Source organism: Schistocerca americana, chromosome 1 (assembly GCF_021461395.2).
Source record: "Schistocerca americana isolate TAMUIC-IGC-003095 chromosome 1, iqSchAmer2.1, whole genome shotgun sequence".
NCBI lineage: Eukaryota > Metazoa > Arthropoda > Insecta > Orthoptera > Acrididae > Schistocerca > Schistocerca americana.
In genome coordinates, this window is record NC_060119.1 from 358,017,618 (window position 1) to 358,042,000 (window position 24,383).

Consider the following 24,383-nt stretch of genomic DNA (forward strand, 5'->3'; position numbering starts at 1 on the left):
GAGTGGAAACGGGGAGGGGGCTGGATGGGTGGGGGCAGTGACTAGCGAGGGTTGGGGCCAGGAGGGTTGCGGGAATGTGGGATGTATTGCAGGGATGTGTCTCATCTGCGCAATTCAGAGGGGCTGGTGTTGGTGGGGAGGATCCGTATGGCACGGGCTGTGAAGCGGTCATTGAGATGGGGGATGTCATGTTGGGCGGCGTCTTCAGCAGCAGGGTGGTCCATTTGTTTTTTGGCCATGGTCCATCTGGGGCCGTTCATGCGGACAGACGGTTTGTTTGTTGTCGTGCCTACATAGAATGCAGCACAGTGGGTGCAGCTTGGCTTGTAAATCACGTGACTGGTTTCACGGGTGGCCCTGCATTTGATGGGATGGGTGATGTTGGTGACTGGACTGGAGTGGGTGGTGGTGGGACGATGTATGGACGGCTCTTGCATCTGGGTCTATTGCGGGGGTGTGAGTCATGAGGTGGGGGACTGGGAGCAGGGGTTGTGTAAGGATAGACAAGTGTATTGTGTAGGTTCACTGGATGGTGGAATACCACGGTAGGAGGGGTGGGAAGGATAGTGGGCAGGACATTTTTCATTTCAGGGCACAACGAGAGGTAATCGAAACCCTGGCGGAGAATGTAATTCAGTTGCTCCAGTGCCAGATGGTACTGAGTTATGAGGGGAATGCTCCTCTGTTGCTGGACTGCGGGGCTTTGGGAGGTGGTGGGAGACTGGAAAGACAAGGCATGGGAGATTTGTTTTTGTACCAGGGTGGGAGGATAATTACAGTCAGTGAAGGCTTCAGTGAGACCCTCAGTATGTGATGACCACGGGTGGCTAGGTTGTACGGAAGGGTCTTCTTGGTATGGAATGGGTAGCAACTGTCAAAGTGGAGGTATTGCTGGTGGTTAGTAGGTTTGATATGGACGGAGGTACTGATGTAGCCATCTGTGAGGTGAAGGTCAACATCTAGCTAATTCTGTACAGACGTTTTTACCAAAATAACAATGCCAAAACTGCACAAATTGGCCTAATACAACATGCAAAGTTACAAAATCCAGTTTACTTTTTGAATACATCATTCTTCTTCTACATTGGAAGACAAACTTTTACTGTATTAAGATAGTACTGTTAATTCAGACAACTCGTTAGTCAGTCTTTGAGAATGGTGAGAGTAGGGAAATTGGCCTGCAGTTTTCAGTGCTTTCGACATCATATATCTTTAGTAGGGGCACAACTTGTACATACTTTAAATACTCTGAAAAATTTCCTGAACCAATACATTTTTTTATTATGTGTGTTAATTGAGTTTGTATGGTGTCTATGCGTGCCTTCAGAACAGAGTTGCATACCTCATCTAGGGCTGCTTTTTCTTATTTTTTAGTTTTTGTATTGTGTCCTTTACTTCTTGCTCTGTTGTGTAATAAAACATAATTGTGCTGGATATATAATTCATTCTTGGTGCTACACTTTCATAGAGAAACTTTGTTGCAGCTTCTCTGTAATACCTGAAAAATAGTCATTTACAAAATGTCCTAGTTCTTATGGATTTTCTATTTATCTACTCCCATCTTTCATTTGTATGTTGTTGTACTAACCTGCCTTTTTTGGTTCCTTGTTTTAGGATGTTCCTTGCTACATACCTCTTATTTTTGCATTATATATAATTCTTTCATTAAATGGTTTTTCCTAGCAAACAGTACCCTCTTGTATATATTTTTTTGTAATTTTTCTACTGATTTAAGCACTCTGAATTAGTGAATTATATTTGTAAAGAATTGGGGTATCTAAGAGTTTCAGAGGACTTTATAATAGTTGCTGTTACCTATTTACTTTTCTTAGCTGGTGCTGCTGAAGTGCTGCATGTGAAAACAGGAGTTGACCTTGTGTGGCCCCATTTCCACACCCTCTTTTGTTACTGAGTAGCTCCAACAATCTTACCTTACCTTACCTTACCTTCCCAGCCCTCTTGCAGTAGAGGCAATGCATAGTGAAACTCTTTTCTTCCAGTAGTCACAGGTGGCACCAGTGCAATGTGTGCCTGATCAGTAGTCATCGGTACCTATCCAGCCCCACATTAAGACACTGTATAGTACTGTCCAAATGAAGATTATGAAACTGGAACGACTTGACCATGGACACATTTGTCCTGCCAATTAAGGATGTTATCTTGTTCACATCACCAGCTGCTCCACCCACAGTTACTACCTGATTATCTTTAGGTAAATCCATATATAAAAGCCTTAAATCCTCTTTCTTCCTAACATTATCAGTGCTTCGATGTTTCCTAGTCATGGGCAGAGACTGCTGCCCATTTCCTACCTCTCCTCCTGCCTGAATCTCCTCTCCACTTGTCTCTGGCATTTCCATCAAAAGTGTCAGACCATTCCTTCCTCCTCCCAGCCTTCCTATCAGCTGTCATTTCCCAACTGCCACTCTCCTCACAGTGTGCCTTCATCCTCAGTAGCTCTTTGCTTTCTGCCTTCGATTGCAGTTCAAGGGCCCAGACATACTTTCCTCGATCCTCTATCGTGATTTAGCTACAGCATATCTTGAAGTTCCAAGAGAGGGCCTCTGTGACTTCCTTGGTGTGCTCCCCACTACATTCATCCCAATGAAACTATCTATTACAGCCCTCACAATAAATCTAACTACTGACTTTCGTACTAACTCGCCACTGTTTTTATAGTTATACAGTTTTGGAACATACAGCAGTATTTCAGTCTGCCGATAGTGTCTGATGCAACTGTCTATGCTGAGGGATGAAAGATGAAAACTTCTACTAATAAATCCTGTGTGGTTTTAATGGATATTAGCAGCTGCACTTGAAGTCAGTGTATTTGTGGTTCTTACATATATGCTAATGTGTATTAAATGAAATATCTGCATTTAACAGTGTGTAAAGTTCTTGGAATTGTGCATCCCATCTATAACAGAAGTTATATACAAGAAAAATCTTCTTTACTCTTGATTATCACTTAGAATTTTGTGGTCTCCTCGAATATTAGTATTGACATACTTCAAATAGGTGGGGAGCCCATTTTACACATGCTACTTCCTGATCAAAATCAACTACTTGAAGTGTGTGCACCTTTCGTGCCTGAATGTCGATTGGCAACCAACCACAACGTGAGTGCCTATGGTGTGAATGATCTATAGATTGTGGTGAGTGTGGAGTTCTAAATTTCTGAGTACGCTGCACACTGCACATGCACAGAGACAAGGACTCTGGTGGCATCTGCTAACATCAGAAGTTATAACCTATTCTGGATGAGTTCACTTCTATTGCAGAAACTGACTTTGTGCTTCCATGGTTTATTAATCTTTGTGACACATTGAGAAGCTACACAAGGTCCTGGTATTTTTTTCTACTAATATTCTCCTACAAGAGAGACGAAATATCTGAAAGCAAAAAGTATTTATATTTCACAAAGAAAAAAAACCTATACTATGCAAAAATAAGAATGTAAACAGATAAATATGTTTTAATGAAAATTATTTCAACAGTGAAACTTTCAGATTTCTTGGATGAGAAAAACATTTTTTGTTGTTATTTAGCACTTAGCAAGAAAACAATACACAAAGGATAAAGCAAAAAGGCACTATTTATTCTGTTCTACCTATTGTCTGACATATTTGCAAGTACATATTTTCTTGAGCAAATACATGGATATGTTCTGAAATGTTTGGATGACACTTTTCTTATTCTTTCAGTTCTCAGGAGTGTAGAGAATTTACCATGTGACCGTTAACAAGAACTTCCACTATGAATTTGGCTTTGGTCATTAACAAACTCTATTGCCATTGCTTGTCCCTTAATTTTATTACTGTAATTGGATTTTTCTATTTAAAGGATAATCCCTCATAACCTCATTTTCATCAATCAGATGCTAAACTCCACAGCAGACAGCTCACACAACACTGGCAATTTTGGCATTCATCTGTAAATGAAAACAACCACTCATAGCAGACAAGACTCAGTTAGGGAATAGAATGCCAGGGGTGCTAAAGTAGGTGCACTTGTCTCGAGTAGTCAATTCAGATAAGAAAGTCGATTGTGTAAAGATACTTTTAAAGTGACTAGACAGGGCCTAAAAAGAGTGCTCCATAAACTTTGATAGATTTATTTGTTGAAAAGATAGGTAAAAAAAATGAAAACATGTTGGATATCTGTTTCTCATCGTTGTTATACAACACGACCAAGTTCATCACCTTGTAATTTTCCATTGATCTCTTTTTCACAGGACTTAATACACTACAGTGAAGATGGCAAATGTGGTAGAGAACTTCAGGAAGCACTTGATGGTATGCTGATTGTGCTCAAGTGTGTGAATGACAGTATGCACCAAATTGCAATAACTGGATTTTGGGTAAGTATTTCTGCTGAACTTTAATATAACTTAATGTGTTACTTTTTTATTGATGTAGTAGATGGAATGCAAATGACATTTGTTATTACAGTGTCAGTTTTCCTAAACTGAAGTACAACTGTGACAAGGAAAAAGTGTGTGAGGAGCAGTAAACAATCTTTACTGCTAAGCACAACATATTATCTGTGTATATAAGGAACAGTATTGTCAGTAATGCAGCAATTATAAAATGAGAAATGAGGACGCATTATCTACTTGAGAAAGCAATTCTGCTCTATACTAAGACAAAAGGTTTTGTTAGTGTACAGCTTAGGATTATGGTTGTGTCAAGTTGTTGCCTGGAAGATCTAATACTTCAGTTATAAAGTGCATTTAGGAATGTAGAGTGAATTCAGAAAACAGATATATTACTGATGACGACTTTTCAGTGCTGTAACTCTCAAAAGCTTGATTGTGTAAAACAGCAGTTGTGAAGCGACATTCTTATTATCAGTTGATTGAGAGTGACAATTTGGATTGATGAGGATGCTTAAAAGTAATGTGCCAAGCAAGTTTTCATTCTAGTAGTGGAATTCTTTATGTTAAGTGAGAATGTATTCAATATAATGGCTTGAATACAGCTGGCACTTTCAGTGGAGTGTCAGAATGTCTGTGGAGGAATGGCAGCTCATTCTTCCTCAAGAGCTACAACCAGAGAAGGTAGTGATGATGTATGCTGAGATCTGGAGCCAGCCAGCATTGTAACTGATTCCAGAGGTTCTGACATATGATTTAACGATCAACAGCTGTATGAAATATTGTTCCAAATTATTCACTGAATATGAATTTCACGTCACCATCTGCAATGGGTATAGATATATTGTTCAGTTGTGACAAACGAAAATTTGTGCCAGACAAGAACTCAAACCTGGGTTTCCTGCTTATTGTGAGCAGTCGCTTTAACCACTTCTGCTGTCCGTGCACGCTTCCCAGCCTTTTCCAAACCTTTACGTCATGGTCCACATCCTTAGATTTTAGTCTTTTGTAAGTCCTCCTTTTAAGCTTGCAACATTACACTATTCTCGCATAGGGAGAATGGTTTCACCACAAGGAATCAAAACCTTGTCTTGTGACACTATTTGATAGGTGATGTCATATGGTTTTTTACAACGATGCTCCACAGTGCCTGTTCATCAGTGCGTGAGTTCTGCCTGTTCTTGATTTAACTGTGATTGTTTTGTCATGCTTCCACTTCACAGTTCCATCACCAACAGTTGACGTGGGCAGCTTTAGAAGGGTAGAAATGTCACTGATGGATGTGTTATGCAGGTGATATTCCATGAGCTGTCCAAGTTCAAAGCCACTAAACTCTCCTGACCTATCCATTCTGCTATTATTGCTTCTCTACTGACAACACAGTACTACTCCCCACCTTCTTATTATAGTGGTAGATCCATCACTTTTGACGTCTAGTGGTCAATTTTTCATTACTTGGGGCTGTATACCATACTTTTGATTATATATGATAGATCACTAGTCACTAAATAGAGAAGGTACTGAATAGTGGACTGGTGGATAGGCATGTAGTAAGGATGAAACATTTCTTTCCTTCTGGGCAAAGCCCTGCTTTCAAGCTAACAAACTTCCACATAGCCCGTGCTGTTCTAGATGTGTAGACCTTAAGCATACTGGGAGAGGGGCTGCTTGTCACCCCAGTTGTGATACTTGTGAGTGTCCAGACTGTATTGAATGGGAAGTACTTGCTAATTTGAAATGGGTGCTAGTTGTCACAATAAAAGGTATTTCAGGTAATTGGTAGCTTGAATGTAAATGAAGGCTCTTATGTAGCCACTAGCGAGATGATTAACATCGACTAAGGTTGCTCACTGAGTAAAGGGGGACCAAATAAAATAAATGAAGCAAGAGGTGTTGAGGTTCTGTTGGAATAATGACAGGATGCCCTTAACATGGATCATGACCGTAAAGATGTCATAAGTGAAACTGAACATGGTGAGTTATTTAGGTTTATGAGTGGCTTGTAAGAATTCCTCGAGACAATTTAATAAAAACTGGTGTAATATGGTTTCATGTTTTGTGCCCGTGACAATGCTGTGCATTAATTTTTTGTTCATACTTTCAACAGAGTAGTAGTTGCATGTAAGAATGTAGTTGGCCTTGGTTATTATGCAAATAGTATTTATATCCAAAGGTACTGCTTCCCCAGTAGACTGGTATCGTTCAAACTGTGTATCAATAATATAACATGTTATGTTTTGTGGATTCTGTTGTATGTCGTTATTTTTTGTTGCAGGGGGATTTGAGTGACCAAGGAGAGTTACTAATGCAGGGCTCATTCTCTGTATGGACAGAAAGCAAGAAAGACAGGCTACGAGAACTACGCCTCAAACCTATGCAGAGACACATCTTCTTATATCAGAAGGCTATGCTTTTCTGTAAAAAGATTACCAAAGAAGGCCAGAATAAAGCTGAATATCATTTCAAACGATATTTGAAGGTAATGAATGTTTGTACAATACTTCTACCATGTGGAAAATACAATTAGGTGCCTTTTCCCTGAGGAAGTCTTGTGTGGCAGTGTCAACAGAAGTCAGCCAAGATTGACTTCTGCTTGGTGTCAACTTTAGTTAGAAAACAGAACTGTTCACAGTTCGTTGTAGACTAGTATTTTGTAATTTGGAGCAACAAGATTCATGGTTTTGTTATATAAAAGTATTTAAGTGATTATTACATCAGTGTGTTGTCTGTGTTTTTATTGAAACTCTGATGCACGTTTGTTTTATATGCTGACTGCCCTGTGAAAGGCAGGAATCACTTGCAACACCCCTGTCCAAAGCGCTAAGTCATACTGTGCATACAATAGATGTGTATGAGCCAATATCATATTGTTGTAGAACAACAAAAGATGAGGAGGAGTGGCTCCATATGGGAAAACCCTTGTTTAGTCCCTGTCCTTACACATTAGTTAATATTATGCGGGAAAGGTTTTTCATTACCTTGTAATGACATTGGATCTAGAATTACAAAACCTAGTAGTGTGGACAGTAAATGACATTAGGAAATATCAATATTCTGTAGTGCTGCTTGAGGACATCAATAATTGTTGCTGTTTAGCTTTGGCTTATTTAACACAGTAACATTCCTATTAGGGATTCAAGGTCATTGTTGTGACCGTAGTAACTGAATGCTACTACTTTTAATTCAGCACAAACATCCTCAGTATCAGGATAGTGTTTCCCTACTATAGTCCCATGAAGGTGACTGATTACATGCTTGCTAATTAAACATTTTTCAATATTATGAGAAGGAAAGCTGCTACTCACAATATAGTGGAGATGCTGAGTCGCAGATATGGCCTTTGTCAACAATAGACTCATATGCATACGCGCGCACACACACACACACACACACACACACACACACACACAAATGCAACTCGCACACACGACTGCCGTCTCAGGAAACTGAAACCACACTGCAAGCAAACACCCCCCGCATGTGCGCGTGGATCCTCTTGCGCACGCTGGTGCGCGCGCTGCCCCCTCCCCCCCACACACACACCTGCAGCATCTGGCAGCTGAAGCCACACTGTGAGCAACATCAGCAGTGCATAATGGGAGTGGCGACTGGGTGAGGGAAAGGAGGAGACTGGGACAGGGAGGGGGAGGGATAGTATGGTGAAGTGCTGCAGGTTGGGCGGGGAAGAGGTGGGAAGGGGAGGGGGAGTAGTGGAAAAGGAGAGACATAGAAAGGAATAAATAAAAAGAAACATAGAGGAAAAATAAAGTAATAAAATAAATAAATAAAGGCTGGGTGTGGTGGTGGAATGACGGCTGTGTAGTGCTGGAATGGAAGCAGGGAAGGGGCTGGATGGGTGAGGACAGCGATTAATGAAGGTTGAGGCCAGGATGGTTATGGGAACATAGGACGTATTGCAGGGAAAGTTCCCACCTGCGCAATTCAGAAAAGCTGGTGTTGGTGGGAAGGAACCATATGGCACAGGCTGTGAAGCAGTCATTGAAATGAAGGATATAATGTTTGGTAGCCTGTTCAGCAACAGGGTGGTCCACTTGTTTCTTGACCTTAGTTTGTCGGTGGCCATTCATGCGGACAGACAGCTTGTTGGTTGTCATGCCTACGTAGAATGCAGCACAGTGGTTGCTGCTTAGCTTGTAGACCACATCACTGGTTTCACAGGTAGCTCTGCCTTTAATGGGATAGGTGATGTTAGTGACCGGACTGGAGTAGGTGGTGGTGGGAGGATGTATGGGACAGGTCTTGCATCTAGGTCTATTACAGGGGTATGAGCCATGAGGTAAGGGATTGGGAGCCGGGGTTGTATAAGGATGGACGAGTATATTTTGTGGGTTTGGTGGCCAGCGGAGTACCACTGTGGGAAGGATGGAAGGATAGTGGGCAGGCAATTTTCCATTTTCAAGGCATGATGAGAGGTAATCGAAACCCTGGCGGAGAATGTAATTCAGTTGCTCCAGTTCTGGGTGGTACTGAGTTACAAGGAGAATGCTCCTCTGTGGCCGGACAATGGGGCTTTCGGAAGTGGTGGGAGACTGGAAAGAAAATACACGGGAGATTTGTTTTTGTACAAGGTTGGGAGGATAATTACGGTCAGTGAAGGCTTCAGTGAGACCCTCGGTATATTTTGAGAGGGACTGCTCGTCATTGCAGATGTGGTGACCATGGGTGGCTAAGCTGTACGGAAGGGACTTCTTGGTATGGCAGCTGTCAAATCGGAGGTATTTCTGGTGGTTATTAGGTTTGATATGAACAGAGGTTCTGATGTAGTCATCTTTGACATGGAGGTCAGCATCTAGGAAGGTGGCTTGTTATGTTGAGTAGGATAAGGTGAAGCAAATGGGAGAGAAGTTGTTGAGGTTCTGGAGGAATGTGGATAGGGTGTCCTCACCTTTGATCCTGATAGCAAAGATGTCATCAATGAATCTGAACCAGGTGAGGGGTTTAGGATTCTGGGTGTTAGGAAGCATTCCTCTAGATGGCCCATGAAAAGGTTGGCATAGGATGGTGCCATGTGGGTGCCCATAGACGTACCTCAGATTTGTTTGTAGGTAATGCCTTCAAAGGAGAAGTCATTGTGGGTGAGGATATAGTTAGGAAGGAGGTTGTTGGTTTGGAATCCATTGGGTGTTGGGAAAGGTGGTGTTCAATAGCAGTAAGGCCATGGGCATTAGGAATGTTAGTATACAGGGAGGTGGCATCCAATAGTGAAGAGCAGGGCAGCGTGTGGTAAAGGTGCAGGAACTGTGGAGAGTCAGTGGAGGAAATGGTTGGTATCTTTTATATAGGAGGGTATGTTCCAGGTAATAGGTTGAAGGTGTTGGTCTAAGAGAGCAGAGATTCTCTCAGTGGGGCCACAGTAACTAGCCACAATGGGGTGTCCTGGGCGGTTAGGTTTATGGACTTTAGGAAGCATGTAGAGGGTAGGAGTGTGGGGAGTGGTATGTGTGAGTAGATAGATGGACTCTGGGGACAGGTTCTGGGATGGGCCTAAGGATTTGTGTAGTGACTGGAGATCCTGCTGGATTACTGGAATAGGGTCACTGTGGCAAGGTTTGTAGGTGGAAGTATCTGACAGCTGGTGGAGTCCTGCCAGGTAATCCTTGCAGTTCAGAACAACAATGGTGGAGCCTTTGTCTGCAGGTAGGATTATAATGTCAGGATTAGTTTTTAGATGACCGACTGCAGTTCTTTCTGTGGATATAAGGTTAGTCTGCATGTTGAGGGATTAGGGGAATGATGGTGAGGCAAGGTTTGAGGTTAAGAAACTTTGTAAAGTTAACAGGGGGTGGTTTGGGGCAGTGGTGGTGGATCATGGTTGGATGGAGGAGTGGACTTAGTTAGGCAAGGTTCAATATTGGGCTTTGGTTGAGTCTGATTGGTAGGGCTGGTGCCGAAAAAGTGTTTCCACTGGGAGAAGGAGAGAAGGTATTTAACAAGTCCTGCATTATTGAATTTGAGAGTGGGGCAAGAGGTGAGGCCTTTGGAAAGGACTGATATTTCTGTGGGGCTAAGGCTTCTGGAGGAAAGGTTTACAACTGTGTTGCAGGTCTGTTTAGGTTCTGGATTCTGTGTGGTGGTGGGAGGGAGTTTTGGAGGGTGGGATAAGTGTAGTAGGTCTGTGAGATACGGTTTGTCCACTATGAAGGGGCATGGGGGAGGTTTGGAGGTTGTTGTAGAGGTGGTGGACAGTGGTACTCCGAGGTGGGAGTAGAAAGTGAGCAGGATGAAGAGCTTTTTGAGGTGGCATCTTGCATGTTTCTCAAATTCTTGCAGGTAAAGAGGTTCAGTGTGTGTTATGTGTTCCAAGAAGAATGGAATTGCATAGCAGGAGAATCTTGCAGATGGAGAGAAGGTACTGAAGGAGATTTGGGTTTGGTTGATACGCTTTTGCAGGACTATGTTGGTGAGGGCTAAGTGTTTCCAACTGGCTTCATTAGCATTTTGCTTCCTTGCTTGACAGCATGTGTATTTGGTTGGTGCATGTCTGTTTGTCCCCCTGACATTCTGTCATGGCACCATGGCAATCCCATACAAAATCATAGTGAGAGGGTGTCTAGTTGAGTGTTTGCCATGTTGATATCTGTAGACTGGTTTGACGTGGGAGCCACAAGGTCCACTTCCATTTTCCATTGGTTCATAACCGGCTGGATGTGTATGGGACCCAGTGTTGGTGGGGGCAGCTGCTGGCTGCGTCAGGAGGTCTCTCAGAAGGCTGGCTGCATATAGGTCTTATGATTGTATAAAGTAAAATAGGAGTACTGCGTGTATGCGTGTCACTGCAGTGTGGCCTGATTTTTTATTTTTATGGCGTATTTCGATTGCATTTGAACATTTAATCTTAAACATAACTTTTGCTGAGCTGTTCTGTGACGGTGCTTGGTTCCCATGTCTTTTTCCACACTTTTATCTGAAATGATTACTGAGTAACTCAGTTGAAAAGTTTGTTTCAACTGTTGTCGAGGCTTGGCATGTGGATGCACAAATGGTTTTAAACTTGACATCAATTTTCAACGTGATCTCCCACGGAGTTCCTCCATTCCAGATTGTGCATTGTGTCGACTGGCTCTGTACTGAGAGAGAAAGGACAATAAAACATTGTCTTTATTGTATTGTTGAAAGAGCTTCATTGTGTGTGTCTTGAAAGTTTGTACAAATCATTCAGGGAGTACATTGGCCTCAGAATGAAATGGTGTAGTCCTGAAGTGTGAAATGCTGTTGGTTTTACGAAATAATTGAAATTCCTAAAAAGAAATTATGTGCCATTGTCAGTGACAATAGATTTTGGCAGTCCTTCAATAGAGAAGACTAGACAAAGACGTAGACAAAGCCTGAATAGTCTTTGTGGAAGATATCAATGACGTGTATCACAATTGGAAATTTGGAGAAAGCATCGATGAGGATGAGCCAGTAGGTTCTGAGAAACGCTCCTGCAAAATCAATATGCAGACATGACAAAGGTTCTGAGGCTTGTGGCCATGGAGAATACAGTCAAGGCAGAGCTGACTGGTATTTTTGACAAAAATGGTATCTAGCCAAAATAGTTTCAGTGTCAGTATTCTTCCATTTGCTCTCTGACAGTGCAGTAGATATGAGCTATGCCCTAATGGCATTGATATAGCATCTGTAGTACCTTAAAACTATTAACTGTAGGAATAACTACTCTTGTCTTGCCTTGCCTGATTCTGAATGAACCAAAATGACACTGTTGTACACTGTTAGTACAAGCCTCACATTCCAGTAAGATATAATCTGTAGTTGGTTAAGTAACTTCTTATCATTAGGCCACTCCATTTGAATACAGTGTATCATGTTAGGCAAAACAGGGTCTATAGATACAAGTTTGTCAGTTAAATTTGAGTTTTCCTGGGAAAGTTTCCATTGGGTGTTGACAGCTGATATCCATTGGAAAACAAACATAAGCTGAAGACTCAAACTTTATGTCTTGTCCTATTGGCAGACACAAAAGCCAATCCGTGTTTGCATGTTGTGCTGTGGACTTGAATGTAATTTCGTAGTTACAATTCAACAGAAGCAGCACCCAGCAATACAGACATGGAGCAGTTTGCGTAGGAACATCATTGTTTGATCCAATATAGCCAATGAAGGTTTGTGGTCTGTGTACACAAATGTACATCCCTAAATGTAATAAAGAAATTTCTGGGCTGGAAATATAATCATGGGAGCCTTTTTTTCAATCTGATGTTAATTTCTTTATGCCATTGTCAGAGTCCTCAAAGTGAATGCAATTGGACTTTTGAAACCATGTCAGTGTGACAGAACAGTGCTCATGCCATAGGCTGAGACATCCACAGCATGAGCATTTTGCTTGGACCGTCAATCAAATAGTTTAATTTGTTAAATGCGCATTGGCAATCGCTGATCCAGTTCCATTTGGTGCCATAATGTAACAACTTGTGCAGTGGTCCACTGATGGAAGCTACATGAGGGAGAAATTTCCAATAGTAATTTATTTCTCCTAATACAGAACATAACTGCTTGATATCCTTGGAAGCTGGAAGCTGTTTAATTGCGTCAGTGTGTTGCAATGTTGACTTGATGATGTATGCAGGCAGTATGTGTTCTAAGTACTGTACTTCACATTGTCAAAATGTACACTTGTCTTCATTGTATTTCAAATTCACTGCCTGTAGAATTTTGAAAACTAATTTCAAATTCTTTAAGGACTTCTTTGTATTTGTACCTGAGGCAATAATATCATCAAGGTAGTTCACAGCATTTGTAGCTTTCTGAATTAAATGTTCTAAATACCACTGGAATGAACTTGGCACACTGGCTATGCAGAAGGGTGACATTTTATAATGGTAGAGACCAAGTGGAGTATTTATCACCATAGTTCTTTAACCGAGCTAGTTTTGACATTGATCCTTTCAGCGTTGGAATAGGTTATGACTCAATAATAGACTGAGAATCAACCACTACTCTGAAATCTCCACAGATGCAAAGTGGGCCATTCGGCTTCTGACAACTAAGATTGGTGTTGCCTGTTGGCCAGTGTTCATGGTTTTGATAATCTCTCTTCATGACGGTCAAGTTCCTGCTTTACATTATCTTTCAGTGCAAAAGAAATGTTGCATGCTTTGCAAAATTTTGACACTGCATCGAGCTTCAGTGTAGAGTCGCCATGTAACCTATGATACTTCTTGTTGCTTTGAGGGAAAAAAATCATCATATTTTTGCAATGCCTGATTTAACTTTTGACTTGGAATAACACTTTTTGATGTGCCTCCTCGTGAGTGGTGAAGCTCAAAGCATTGAAGAGATCCAGCCCTAGTAAATTTGTTGCTTTATTTGAATTTACACCTAAAAATTTAGCCTGTTTCATAAGTTGCTATACATCAACATATGCTGAAAATTGTCCTTTTACTGGTATCTCCTGATTGCTGTAACTGAACAGCAAACTGTGAAAGTCTGTAAAGTTTGGAGTGGAATGACTGAAACTGACAACCATATGTCAATTTGAAAAGTTACAGTTTGAAGAGTTACAGTTAATGTCTTTTTTATTGCCACCAAAGATGACATTTATGTGACGTTTCATTCATGAAAGTTTCTGAACTTGCACGTGTTCATTATGAACAGTACTTGACTTTTTACTACTATCCATTGCTGTGTGCTTGAGTGTCTGTTGTTTTTTTTTTTTTTTTTTTTTTTTTACAGTAATTGCGACAGGCATTGTGATTGAAATTATTGTCTCCTATGTGGTTTATGCCACAGTGTGAACTTGATTGTAATTTACAATTTCTAAACTTGTTTACTGACTGTTTTGTTCTAGTAGTGTCCATGCCCTGTGTTTCCTGGTGTGGCCCTACAGGTTGCTTGGCTATGCCAGCCATTGATGCATGATCGATACACATCGTCGCACAGTATTGCACCAGTAGATACATGCGTTTGTTTGTATACTAAAATCAATGGCAGATCGCCTTCTAAAGACGTGTTTGTTAGACTAACCAGGTCCTCCTCTAATTTATTGCTGGGGGAGTGCATGATAAGCATGCCGTGAATTAGTGAATCTGCGTAAGTTTACATACATTGATCATTTTCATAATGAAATGTATATTCTTGAGTCAGGCCTCAGTAATTGACTTATCCACTGTTTATAGCTTTGATTTGACTTCTTTAAACTTTGAACCAAATATATGTCTGCCAGCAGCAACATGAACTTGCGAGTTAAAATATTTCGTAAACATTTCTTTAGTGTCAGAAAAAGGGAGATCATTGGTTCACAAGTAGGTTACAGTCTCAGAAGAATCTGAAATACAGTTGGTTGTGCGCGTGCTGATAAAAATGATTTTCATTCCATGTCATCTGATATTTGATGCACGAGGTAATGTTTCTCCAGTTGCTGGACATAATCGTTCCAGGACTCCATTTTTCGATTGAATGTTGAAAAGTGTGGGTGTGGCATCTTTAATTGCAGTAATTGTTGTTGGCTGTAGTTCTTGATTTCTTCAAGTTGGGCCAAGTGTGCCATCATTATGAGCTCATGGGTTGCAGACTGTTATTGCAATAAGCTGAGAACTGTGTAGCAGAAATTCCGGTTGGGCCATGTCTGAAAAATATGCTCAGAAGTGTTTACAAAATTCACAGAATCTTCCTGAAAAGCATGTGGATTAGCAATCCTGGAATGGAACAACTGCGGAATAAAGCTGCATAGCTTTTCCACAAAAATCAAAGCAAAGAATCATGCAGTCTGATGTAAGTAAAACAAAAAAAAATTGTCCCTCTCCCCAGTATTGTCCTTTCTATTTACTACCCAACATTGATGAGAATGCTGTGATTTTGCACTTATGAAATTTGAATAAACAATTCCCAGTTTTTCTTGTTGCTGAAATGTTGAGAGTTGGTGAAAAAGTGAGAATAGCCTTCAAAGTTTTTCTTGACAGCCAAAATATTGTGAATGTAGTAACTGACTTCTTTTATTAATTCAGGTGAAACATCCACAATAGCAGAAAAGTGTTTCCCTATCATAGTTCCATAAAGATGGTTGATTGCACACTTCCTAATTTAATACTTGTTTGAAACCGCAGCACTATAACAGAAATATAGTAATACAGTAAGAAATAACAAATTACATATATTAAGAGTGTGATACAGAATGGAACTTAACTTTGGTACAGTTTTGTGAAATCTAAAAAACTTTACAGTCTCGTGGCAGTCTCTGATGTCCTAACTGTAACTGATAGTAATACTGCAGACACTCTTGATTGTCATATGACTCCATAAATAGCAACTGCTAAGTCAGGAGATGGTCCTCAGAGAACTGTACTAAGCTGGCTGCAGGCACTGAACTGAACTGTCTGATGGCTGGATAGTAACTCTCTGAGTGTCCGTGGTGCATCGCACTTCATGCCTGTTAGTAAAAGAATTTCCATGTTCACCAGTACAAGGCAAATGCAATGTAGTTGCCCTTGACAGCCCTTTCTTTGATGGCTCTTCATACTGTCAGTGGATGAAGTGAGTGTGACATGGATATAGACATGGCATGGAAGCAGAAAAATGTCTGGATCTGTGAATGCCATTTGGAAGCTGCTGCTAAGAACTGAGAGGCATTGTGCAAGTGGTTATGCCTGTGTGGAAGTGGTCTCTTGCCAGATCTCTGGTGTACCTTTAAGCCCAATGCACAAGTCATAGTAATGAAATGTGAAAGTGATTGTAAATCCAGGTTGGAATATCAATAATAGTATTAAAAGGATAGATCACTACTTACCGTATAGGTGACACATTGAGTTGATAGGCACAATGAAAAGATCTTAACACATTGAGATTTCAGCCAAAGCTAAGCCTTCTTGAGTAAGAACACATCACACAAGCAAACACACATCACCCAAACATGACTGCTGTCTCCAGCCAGAAAGCAATAGTAAGTGCTTCATCTGACAGTGGTGGTAAACTTTTTGGATAAATGGATGTGTTTTATTTTCGTACTTTCCATGATCATTCTGGTGAGTATTGATTTAAATCTGAATATTGTTTAGCAATTGGGTAATAGTTATTGGAATGAGGTTTCTGTTGGGTTGGGTTGTTTGGGGAAGGAGACCAGACAGCAAGGTCATCGGTCTGAGGTTTTTGTATTTATGATATTAGTTGTACAATAAATGTAACAAAAATGCACAATTTATTATTTTGTATAGTAAAATCTTCTTCACTGACTGACGCTCAGACAACAAAAACAATCCTTGTAGTTAGTTAGCAGTTGAATCCCCAGGTAGGCCCAGGTATAGTGAAACTTATAAATTCCTGCACTCATATCACAATTCATTTGCTGCTTAGTGGTATTTGTTGATAATAATAATTTAAAATAATATATTGGTGGAATTAAGATTCATATAGCCACAACAAAAGTCACAAAAATAATTTCCTTGTTTTTTAGCCTTCTTGCATAGGATTTAGAGTGGAAGAGAAATGAAAACATACCTTATTAGCCACTTTTACAAAATAACTATTTAGATGCAAGAATCTGCTAGCTACAGAACAAACAGCAGTGCTCTTTGTAGAAAGACCTTCACGCACAGATAACTTTTGTTCTATGGACAATATAGATATGGTTTCGGATATTAAATTAGCAGTAAGAGATGAACATCAGCTATTTAATATAACAGCAACTTTTGAAGTAGTGTGTTTCTTGCTAACTTTAATATGTTAAATTCAGCTTGATAAGAACAAATAATTTATAGTAGTTTAATAACAATTAATTATTAATGCTATTTCTAATAGCTGTTTCACTTTTTTTAATGTACATCTTGACTCATTCCACATCCCTGAAGGTTCATCATCGTGGTGGGCACTATAGAGCACAGTGAATGACTGGTTTTCAGTAGTTTATTTTACACAAAAATTATGTATGTTTGTATGTCTTTCAGATGTCTCAGATAGGGTTAACAGAGTCTGTGAAAGGTGATGGCCGTAAATTTGAAGTTTGGCTGCAGGGGCGGCAGGAAGTTCACACCATTCAAGCTTTAACCTTAGAACAGAAGGAAGTATGGGTGAGCAAGATAAAAAGTGTCCTACTTGATCAGTTAGCAGAACTGAAGGGCGAAAAGATCAGGCAGTACTCTATGGCAGGTGGAAGCAAAATTATTCACAGGTATAAAGTAGTTCTAGAAAATTTCATGATTACAAATTACAGCATAGTTTTTAACACTGCGGATAACTGCTTTAAGAGTAATTCTGTTGGGGGTTTGGCAATTGTGAACCAAATTTGAAAATTTGTATAAAAACTGTTACATTCTTGAAGAAAAGTATGACTTGATTTAGAAAATATTTGAGGTTGCAGCAACAAATAATGTTCAGTAGTATCAACAAATTCTCATTGACATAACTTTCCTGTTTGTAAAAGTGATCTCTAAGCTGCTTGTTTTGATTTCTGTGAGGGTCGTAAGTACACACTTCATGTTAGAAATTTTACTTTGAAGTTCTGCCAGGAAGTTTCAGGATCAATATTGTTATGCTGTAACATCTTGAAATTATAACCTCTGACAAGTAGTATGCAGTTAGCTTCTAATTACTTAAATATATTATTTTTATTAGCTTGCATCTGTTGCTGTGATATTTACTCCAAAATGTGTGAATGGTACAGCATAATGTTAAAAGTAAAGACATTTTAGTGATACTTCTTTATTGCACAAAACATCATTCACTAATGTTTATTCAAATTTTTTATAAGTTTAGTTTAATTTTCCCTATATCAAGTATAATTCAAATTGATTTTTTTTCACTAGATATGTTTTGCTTTTGTTGGCAAAAAACATTACAATGTTTACTCTATAACTACTAAATATGCTTTTCCAGTACAAGCGAAATCTGTCTGGTAATGAAGATTTACTGTCTGCAGCATGCTTGAAGTGAATAACACAAGCTGCTGCAAAAATGACCATCAAAGTGTACATGTTTGCAATTCAGTGAAATTGAGTGAAAAAAGTAAAGTGGGAAGGCAACTGCACCTGAAACCAGTGTTTAGTTTGACATGAGTATTTTTTAAATGTAAATGTATAGTATGGATCAAAATAACTATTCTAATTTTCTCTAATTTTGTGTTTGATGAAAATTAATATGTCATAAACTATCAGCATAATTGTAAAAGTCATTGTTTTAATGCATTGAATATTAAATACACAACATTATCATTTGGTTTCAAGTGCAATCCTCCTTGATTTTTTAATGGATTCTTATTTATCTTTGTATGTTGATTGCATGGAAAACTAAACGTAAATTTCTTTCTATTTCCTTCACATCAAACCACAGAAACATAAATCATCTGTTACCATACTGGGATTTTCATTTGTGTCATTTGTTTCAGATCTTTTCTGACTTGTGTGTGGTATCTTTTTCCAACTATTTCTAACTATTCATCTTCACAAACAGGCCATTACACCAGACAACATCATGGGATAGCCATTCATGTCTTCCAAAAAATGGAGGTCTAACATTTGAAGAATCTCAAAATAAACGTCCTCATGTAGTGACTGAAAATCCTGAAGAAGAAGCTGCATGGAGCTCAGAGTACAGTAACAGTGATGATGAGGATACTTTCATAGAGCACACAGAGGTAACTAACCACTGTTTCAGTTATTTAATAAAAATCGGTATACTCACTGAGCATAGCTTACAAAATGAAACGGCTTCACACACCGTTTTCTCCCTCTTTTGTTTAACCAAAATATTTATAGCCTTTACTTTGTCACTGAACGCTAATGTTACACATGTTTTCTTTGGGCTGGGAAGGTACTAAATTTTTGTTCTGGACTTTAATTAGCACAACAATCATTAGAATGAATATCAAAGAAATTAACTAATAAATAACACGTACAGGTAGGTCTTCAGATGAAGTAGGTGATATAAACTGCATACCGCATGCTTCATGTTTCATATTTGCGTGGTTGAAAACATTAATTGGATTGCTCATTACTGTGAAGCTCTGAAGTCTATGCAAAGACAGATGATATTAGTGAGCATTTAAAAAAAAAAAAAAAAAAAAAAAAAAAAAAGAACGCAAAGGGCATTAATTCAGTTTTGTCTTCATTTTTTAAACTTAACTATATTGCAAAGGCAGTTGCCAATTATTGTGGGTATTAGATAAATTGCAAGCTCAAGCAAATAGTATCTGTGAACAACTGTGTCAGGGAAACTGCTTACAGAAGATGGAATTTGCTTTACAAATTAAGATTTCATTGTGCCGTTTACCGATGTGCTGTCAATGAAGGATATGTGCCTGCCGTGTTGTGCAGACACTGTCTTCTAGAGCTGTGTACCTTTCTCCAGACAGCTAGTGAGCTACAAATCTGATGGTTTTCAACAATCTTTAAAAAAATGCTTGCAGTGTGTCTTAGCAGCTAAAATTTTGATATTGTGTTTCTTTTGGCGTATTCATCTGTATAAAAAAATTTTAGGTCAGACTGGACTGTTCCCATGTAGTCAGGTATGGCTCTTTGTCTTATCCATTCTACATTTATACCATTCCATATTTGCTATGTTTTGCAAATTTTCATTTCACAAAACCAGTGACCTGTTTTAAGTCAACACTATGTCCGAATCTTTTATAAGTATATATCTTCCACAAAAAACTGTTCCTTGCTGATTTTGCACCACTTGTTTTTACTGCTAATTGTGAAACATATTTCTCTTTCATTGTGCTTTTTCCACAGCACCGAGCGAGGTGGCGCAATAGTTAGCACACTAGACTCGCCTTCGGGAGGACGGGTTCAAATCCGTGTCCAGCTATCCTGATTTAGGTTTTCCGTGATTTCCCTAAATCGCTTCAGGCAAATGCTGGAATAGTTCCTTTGAAAGGGCATGGCCGATTTCCTTCCCCAACCTTCCCTAATCTGAGCTTGTGCTCCGTCTCCAATGACCTCGTTGTCGATGGAACGTTAAACACTAACCTCCTCCTCCTTTCCATAGCACTACTCAAATTTTTTACACAAACTGTTGTTTGCAATCTTCTAGAATAAGTTCATTCTACTGTTTGGGTTAAGATATATTATTTGATAGTCACAATTAGTACCAACCTTTAACATTGCTATTCATAAACAGTGAGCATTTACCATTTTTTTGGGGTCATATATATATTTTAATGGATTTTTCATTGTTCAAGTCCACAGGCTAAGTACAGTTAATTTCACTTTCCTAAATTGTCACAATTTCATTTCTGTTTTTGATAATATGCAGTCAAGTTTTTGATAATTTGTTTCTATGAAGTGGGGTAATTCATATTAAAGACCCACTCTATGTACATCCTGGAGACAATTATGTTTAAATGAATGGTAATGTACTTACCTATAACACACAAGTGAAGGCAAAACTTTAACTGAATTACAAATAATAAAAAGTTTGCAGACCACAGTCCACATACAGAAGGGACAATTTTTTTGCAACAGATTATCATCTGGTTTTAAGACAATTAATTTTAATACCTTAAAGAATAAACTGTAAGACTGATTAATAAAGAAAGGGTTGTATTCAGTAGAAGATTTCTAATTGTAATATCCCCTTGTAAAACTGTTAGTATTTATATGTAGGGTGGAACTTAAATAGTGGCAACACTGCTGTGGAGACACTATGCAATTGAATCTACTATTGTTGCTGATAGCACACGTCGTTGACATATCTACCTTACCTCTGAGCAAATGGACTCTCCTGTCCCACGACACCGGTGTGCGCACTACAGAGGGAATTACAGTCGCTTGTGAGCGAGCGGTCTAATGTAATGGTATCACTATGTTTTCAAAACAGGAACAACTAAGTTGGATCAAGATTCAATGTGCCAGAGGTCATATAGCACTACAGTGTCATCAACGTCTTAAAGAGGCATGCGGGGAATCTGCATTGCTGTACAGAACAATGGCACGTCAGGTAAAAGCCTTCAACGAAGATTGGCAAACTGTGGCAGACAAGCATCGGGCAGGTCGTCCTAGCATCTCTGAAGAAGTAGTGCGAGCTCTTGCTGTGTTAGTGGACAGTGATCGACGCCATATGATTCGTGAGCTCACCCAAGAAACTGGATTAGCGCATATGACTGTGCTTCACATCCTGAAGGAATGCCTGGGCATGTGAAAAATTGTATCAGGATTGGTTCCACATGACTTGATGGAAATGCAGAAATGGATGCGTTATGACACTGCTCAGATGCACTTGCAAAGTGCAAAGGAGAGGCTTTCTATTGCCGTGTCGTAACACTGGATGAGACATGGGTCATATCATTCGAGCCAAAACTGAAATGCCAATCCAACGAATGGCATCATTATGGATCGTCGCCAAAGTCGGAAGTGCATCAGAGGTCCAGTATGGTGAAAGTTATGGTGATTCTCGTGTACAACTGTGATGGTGTTATCCTAACGCATTATGTTCCTCCACGGCAGACCGTCAGTGCACAGAATTACTGTTGATTTTTGAAGCATCATCTGTGACCAGCTTTGCGACAGAAGCAGCAACGCTTTCTGCACAACCCACCTATCATTCTGCACGGCAATGCACCATGCGTGCAGTGCAAGCTGTGGCTGCTCTGTTCGCTCGACGGGACTGGGAAGTACTGTACCATCCGCCATGCTCCCTGGACAAGTCCTTGTGACTTTGATTTGATTCCAAATATGAAGGAACCACTTCGTGGCATTTGCTTCAAAACTGTTCCAGAGATTCAACCACTCCATTTGCACCATCAACAGAACAGGCTCTGCTAATGGTATACTATGCCTTCCACATCACTGGCAACTTGTTCTACACAAAGCTGCTAACTACTTTGAAGTACAGTAACAGGTGCAAACAGGTAACTCTTTTGTATTGGTTGTGAATAAATAGTTGCCACTATTTAAGTTCCAGCCCTCGTAGCTATAAACTTGTTTTTGTAACTGACAACTGGTAGTTTCTGATTCTCCTTTTCTTTCCCTTGTATACATATGACTTTTACTGAGGTTGGGGGGAAGAGACCAAACAGCGAGGTCATCGATCTCATCGGATTAGGGAAGGATGGGAAAGGGAGTCGGCCGTGCCCTTTCAAAGGAACCATCCCGGCATTTGCCTGGAGCTATTTAGGGAAATCACAGAAAACCTAAATCAGGATGGCCGGACGCGGGATTGAACCGTCGTCCTCCCGAATTCGAGTCCAGTCTGCTAACCACTGCGCCACCTCACTCGGTGACTTTTACTGGTAAGAGGAGTGCAGTTGGTAGAACCTTATATCTCATTGTACATTTAAACTAAATCTGTGGTAATATTTGAAAACTGATCATTATATAGACAGCAAATAAATTAATAAGTGCTCAAAAATGGTTAAAAAATCTTTTCATAAGGTCAACCATTCTTGTGATTTTGCTAAGCATGTCACAAAGGACATTTCTCATTTGCTTGCATAAATAGGTGCCCATACGGGGAAAATTGTGGAGAGGAGGAGGGGGAAGGACAGGTGAGGAGCTCAAGGTCTCGTGCCCTAACCATCAAATGGACTTTTTTTTTACGATGCTGTAAGACAAAAATAAACATAATGCATATACATGTTGATGCCACTGTACTTCATTCAGTTCTACCATAGTCAAGTATAAGTACATTCCTACTGCATTATTAGATGTCAAATCTACAAAATAATTGAATCATCAAATTTATATAACTGAAATCAATGTCTCTCCATCACCAGTATATGGGACTTCATTATCTGTGGATTCTATTGTTCACTAAATTGGTTTTACTGGCTTGTATTTATTGTGTGCAAACAGAGACAGAATGTAGCAGGTGAATTTGAGACATTTAGCCATTGATAAACTTTCCAAAACCAAGTGGAAATCTTCAGTTTATTTTTTTGTAAAAGTACTCAGCATGTGCATGTAATTATCATTTCCAGTCATAATGCTCTCCAAGACTCAATTACATCATTAATTTTGTAAATCATTTGTAGCTTCTTCCCCACCAAAAAACTTGGAGTAAAATGCCAGAAACAGTTTTTATGTAGCAGTATTTTAAGGTAAATTCCCTCCTCCCCCCCCCCCCCCCAAGTAATCATATGGGCATACCTCTTCGTTTCCTGGATGTTACTTAATTGTTCTGCAACTTACTTGCAAATAGCAAAGAATACAGTGTTTACACTTTCCTAATTTTTTGGTTTCCCAAATAGCAATTATTTAAAAACTCACATTAGTAGTTACTTCATCTGCACACTTTTTATACTTTAAGTGATTGTATGAAATTTAGTTTCCATGTATTGCATAAGCTATTTTGTTTCACTACCTTTATATTTCCTTGTAAAAAAACTAACTATCCTCTTCTTTCTCAATCATTGTGAAGAGCACACCTGCCCCGAGGACAGCCACAAGTGATGCACAGTGCAAAAATTGAACTTTCTTATGCATAGGCTTATATGATTTCGTTATCTTCCTCTCTATCTTATGGAATAGCTAATCTCCTTATGCTTAATGGACTAAAAGACAATGAATGCTATGCGGATCAAACTCACATGCTCTACATTTCTGGCATGTATTTCCCATCCAATGTGCATTTATGTCGATATATGAGGTGTGATAAAAAATTAATGGGAATTTTCATTTTTCTTAAAGAATCTTTGTTTTTTCATCATCATCATCATCATCATCATCAACTACTACTACTACTACTACTACTACTACTACTACTACTTTTTTCACTTCAAAGTAATCCCCTCAGATATAATAGACTTATGCCAGTGCTTTTCCCACTCTCAGAAGTGCTTCCAACACTCACTTTTTGTTATGGTGTTCAGCTCCTTCAGTCAGTTTTTTTCCCCCCTCATCAATGGTTCAGCAGGGAACCATGTTCGGCAAATACAGTGGGCTGAGACAACATAATGGTTTTGTTTTTGTCAAAAAATTGTGAACGAGCATTGAAGTGTGAGTGAGAGCATTTTCATCACACAATTTCCATGAGTGGTTTTGCCACAGTTCTGGTTGTTTTCTCCTGATTACTTCCCACTGTAATCTTACCCTCCCACATATCACTATTAAAATTTTTCTTAGTG

At 39.4% G+C, this 24,383-nt stretch overlaps 1 protein-coding gene across 1 annotated transcript in view; it reads left to right on the top strand.

The window, feature by feature from the left end:
• LOC124622658 (guanine nucleotide exchange factor DBS-like) overlaps positions 1-24,383 on the top strand; it is a 199,165-nt gene that overhangs the window by 150,808 nt on the left and 23,974 nt on the right. Inside the window, exons 16-19 of the mRNA XM_047148453.1 lie at positions 4,235-4,360; positions 6,651-6,854; positions 17,272-17,495; positions 18,773-18,956. Coding sequence (XP_047004409.1) covers positions 4,235-4,360; positions 6,651-6,854; positions 17,272-17,495; positions 18,773-18,956 — 738 coding nt within the window. The remainder of the gene's footprint in view (positions 1-4,234; positions 4,361-6,650; positions 6,855-17,271; positions 17,496-18,772; positions 18,957-24,383) is intronic.